The 5,000-nt window shown below is 41.7% G+C and overlaps 2 protein-coding genes across 2 annotated transcripts in view; both read left to right on the plus strand.

Annotated features, from left to right (window-relative positions):
- LOC310824393 (uncharacterized protein) overlaps positions 1-815 on the plus strand; it is a gene marked incomplete at its 5' end in the record, with an annotated part of 4,507 nt that extends 3,692 nt beyond the window's left edge. Inside the window, one exon of the mRNA XM_083697647.1 lies at positions 1-815. This exon is cut by the window's left edge and continues 507 nt beyond it.
- A 1,263-nt stretch (positions 816-2,078) lies between these two features.
- The window catches only part of ppp1r35 (protein phosphatase 1, regulatory subunit 35), a gene marked incomplete at its 5' end in the record, with an annotated part of 8,528 nt that continues 5,606 nt past the window's right edge, over positions 2,079-5,000 (plus strand). Inside the window, one exon of the mRNA XM_083697648.1 lies at positions 2,079-2,348. Coding sequence (XP_083553774.1) covers positions 2,079-2,348 — 270 coding nt within the window. The remainder of the gene's footprint in view (positions 2,349-5,000) is intronic.

Below are 5,000 nucleotides of genomic sequence, written 5' to 3' on the forward strand. Positions count from 1 at the left end.
GGGGAGGCCAGGAGAGGCCAGGGGAGGTCAAGAGAGGTCAGGGGAGGCCAGGGGAGGTCAAGAGAGGCCATGGGAGGCTAGTGCTGGCTAGTGCTGGCTAGTGCTATCCTGTGTCCTCACAAACTGTTTCTCCAGACTTGAGTGACGTGACGAACCGAGGAGACGTTGTACACACACACACACACACACACACACACACACATGAGGAGACGTTGTACACACACACACACACACACACATACACACACACACATGAGGAGACGTTGTACACACACACACACACACACACACACACATACACATACACACACACACATGAGGAGACGTTGTACACACACACACACACACACACACACACACACACACACACACACACACATGAGGAGACGTTGTACACACACACACACACACACACACACACATGAGGAGACGTTGCTAATCCGTGTCATCCTGTCTGAACAACAGCATTTGATCTCTACGTTTAGATTAGATCTGCTACTTCCTTTAGAAAGGCTTTAACACACACACACACACACACACACACACCACACCACACCACACCACACACACACACACACACTCCAACAGCATGTTACATGTGACTAGCGCTGCTTTACTGTTGAAATGATTCATGTGGAATAATCCTTAATAATACTGGTGATGGTGATGATGATGGTGGTAATGGTGATGATGACGATGGTGATGGTGATGATGAAGATGATGTGAAGAGCAGGTTCTGGGGAGAGGAATCGTGTCCATGTTGTTGTTATGATGTTATTATAAGAGTCTAATAAATAACCTTTACTAAAGATAAACCTGAATATAGTTCATCACACACACACACACACACACACACACACACACACACACACACACAGGTAGTGTTGTCGGAGAAAGGCTGAGCCGGGTCGGAATGTGGATTACTAAGAGGATCTAACGGTCAGGTCAGTCGGATACACACACACACACACACACACACACACACACACACACACTGGAACAGCATGTTATTCTAGTATGAAGGGTTAGGGTTAGGACTGTAGGTCTTTTTGGTCTAAAGCTGCTTCTTCATGTTCAACTCTCTTCTGGTTGTTTTAATGCTTCTCATCTCGCTCTCCATTCTGGAATGTCTTTGTGAACTGAGAAAAGCGCTATACAAAATAAATGAATTATTATTGTTATTACTATTATTATTATTATTATTATTATAATTATTATTAGCGGAAGTGTGTTTGTTTTGTTGTGAACGGAAGCGGAAGCAGAGTCGTGGCGGTGGTGACGGAGGACGTCATTACGTAGAGACGTCATTACGTAGAGACGTCATTGCGTCATCACTTCCTGGTCGTGCCGAGTCCGTCGGAGCCGCAGAGGTAACAAACAAAACAACATATAACAAAATATAACATCATATAACAAAATATAACATCATATAACAAAATATAACATCATAACCATATGTTAGAACAACCAGCACCAGTTCTTCATCACAATAAAACGACAACAGCTACAGCTAGCTAGTTACTACGTCATCAACCGACGACAAGGTTGTGTGTGTGTGTGTGTGTGTGTGTGTGTGTGTGTGTGTGTGTGTGTGTGTGTGTGTGTGTGTGTGTGTGTGTGTGTGTGTGTGTGTGTGTGTGTGTGTGTGTGTGTGTGTGTGTGGGTCCTCTGTGTCTCAGCTGGTAGATCACGGCAGTAACAACACAGGTTGTGGGTTTGACTCCTGCTGGGACCATCTATACTGAAACATGGATGGGCGGGCGGGCGGTCCATCATTGTTATTATTATTATTATTATTATTATTAATATAATTATTATTCTAGTCAGCTCCTAACTCCTCTCTGAGACGTCTACCAGCTCTCCATCTTCACCTGCTACGGAATCTGTCTAATTCTTCTTCTTCTTCTTCTTCTTCTTCTTCTTCTTCTTCTTCTTCTCCTTATTATTATTATTATTATTATTATTGTTATTGTTATTGTTATTATTATTATTATTGATACCTCGAACCCTTATGATTTATACACTCTGATTTGATCTGATTTGATTTGATTTGATTTCCCTCCAGACTCAGACCAGAGATGACCAACATTGGGTCCAGTGACCCGGACCTCCGGCCTGCCCCCCTGCCCACCCCCACCCCCACCCCCAGCCTCACTCTCACCCCCACCTCCACCCCCACCCCCACCCCCCCCAGCCTCCCCCCCCCCTGCCCAGACCCGGACCTCCGACCTGCCCCCCTGCCCACCCCCACCCCCACCAGCCTCCCCCCCCCCTGCCCAGATCTGGACCTCTCCCTCCCCCTCAGTCCAGCCCTCCCCAGCCAGGGGAGAGGACGTGGCCAGAGGCAGGTCAGTCTCACACACACACACACACACACACACACAGACTCCATTAATTAAATAAAGTTTAAACTAAATCATGACTGATACCAGTGACAATTGGAAATATATAAGAATATTGGAAATGTATACTAATGTATACCAATACATACTAATATATACTAATGTATTCTAATGGCTGCTAATATGCACTGATGCATACTAATATATATACACACACACTAATATATACTAATGTCTAGAAATACATACTAATGTATATACAGTGGGGGAAATAATTATTTGATCCCCTGCTGATTTTGTTAGTTTGCCCGATTACAAAGAAATGAGCGGTCTATAATTTTTATGGTACTTTTAGTTTAACAAATAGAGACAGAATATCAACAAAGAAGTCCAGAAAAAACACATTATATAAAGTTATAGATTCATTTGCATTTGATTGAAGGAAATAAGTATTTGATCCCCTACAAACCAGCAAGAATTCTGGCTCATACAGACCGGTTATATGCCCATGAGGCACACAGATTAGTCCTGTCACTTTAGGAAAAGTACTCCTAATCTCTGCTTGTTATGGGTATAACAGACACCTGTCAATAGAATCAATCTCTTCCATTCCAACCTCTCCACCACCATGGGCAAGACCAAAGAACATTCAAAGGACATCAGGGTAAGAGTTGTAGACCTGCACAAGGCTGGAATGGGCTACAAGACCATCAGCAAGAAGCTTGGTGAGAAGGAGACAACTGTTGGTGCAATTATTCGAAAATGGAAGAAATACAAAATAACCATCAATTGCCCTCGGCCTGGAGCTCCATGCAAGATCTTGCCTCGTGGGGTAAGGATGATCATGAGAAGGGTGAGGGATCGGCCCAGAACTACACGGGAGGAGCTTGGTAATGATATTAAGGCAGCTGGGACCACAGTCACCAAGAAAACCATTGGTAACACACTACACCGTAACGGATTGAAATCCTGCAGTGCCCGCAAGGTCCCCCTGCTCAAGAAGGCACATGTACAGGCCCATCTGAAGTTTGCCAATGAACACCTAAATGATTCAGAGAAGGCTTGGGAGAAGGTGATGTGGTCAGATGAGACCAAAATTGAACTCTTTGGCATAAATTCGACTCTTCGTGTTTGGAGGGAGAGAAATGCTGAATGCTACAATCCCAAGAACACCATCCCCACCGTCAAACACGGAGGTGGAAACATTATGCTTTGGGGTTGTTTCTCTGCTAAGGGTACAGGACGACTTCACTGCATTGAGGGGCCAATGGATGGGGCCATGTACCATAAGATCTTGGACGAGAACCTCCTTCCCTCAGCCAGAGCACTGAGGATGGGTCGTGGATGGGTCTTCCAGCATGACAATGACCCAAAACATACAGCCAAGGCAACAAAGGAGTGGCTCAAGAAGAAGCACACTAAGGTCATGGAGTGGCCTAGCTAGTCTCCAGACCTTAATCCTATAGAGAATTTGTGGAGGGAGCTGAAGCTTCGAGTTGCCAAGCAAAAGCCTTGAAACCTTCAGGATTTGGAGAGGATCTGTAAAGAGGAGTGGACCAAAATCCCTCCTGAGATGTGTGCAAACCTGGTGACCAACTACAAGAAACGTCTGACTTCTGTGCTTGCCAACAAGGGTTTCTCCACCAAGGACTAAGTCATGTTTTGCTTGGGGATCAAATACTTATTTCCTTCGATCAAATGCAAATGAATTTATAACTTTATATAATGGACTTCTTTGTTGATATTCTGTCTCTATTTGTTAAAATAAAAGTACCATAAAAATTATAGACCGCTCATTTCTTTGTAATCGGGCAAACTAACAAAATCAGCAGGGGATCAAATAATTATTTCCCCCACTGTACTAATTTATACTAATATATTATTTCAATTAGCAAATTATCATACACCATCATATATTAGTATACATTAGTATATACTAACGTATGCTAATTAGCTAATTGAAATAATGCCATTGTTAATTTCCAGCTTTGTTGTGATTAATGTAAAAATTCGTCCTCATTAAAGATGTTTATTAATTCAACATGTTTTCATCTCAATAACTCACTGATCTACTCATCACCACTGAATCTGTTATTAATCATCACCACTGAATCTGTTATTAATCATCACTGAATCTGTTATTAATCATCACCACTGAATCTGTTATTAATCATCACTGAATCTGTTATTAATCATCACTGAATCTGTTATTAATCATCACCACTGAATCTGTTATTAATCATCACCACTGAATCTGTTATTAATCATCACCACTGAATCTGTTATTAATCATCACTGAATCTGTTATTAATCATCACTGAATCTGTTATTAATCATCACCACTGAATCTGTTATTAATCATCACTGAATCTGTTATTAATCATCACCACTGAATCTGTTATTAATCATCACTGAATCTGTTATTAATCATCACTGAATCTGTTATTAATCATCACTGAATCTGTTATTAATCATCACCACTGAATCTGTTATTAATCATCACCACTGAATCTGTTATTAATCATCACTGAATCTGTTATTAATCATCACTGAATCTGTTATTAATCATCACCACTGAATCTGTTATTAATCATCACTGAATCTGTTATTAATCATCACCACTGAATCTGTTATTAATCATCACTGAATCTGTTATTA

This window comes from Argentina silus, assembly GCF_951799395.1.
Source record: "Argentina silus genome assembly, contig: scaffold_137, whole genome shotgun sequence".
NCBI lineage: Eukaryota > Metazoa > Chordata > Actinopteri > Argentiniformes > Argentinidae > Argentina > Argentina silus.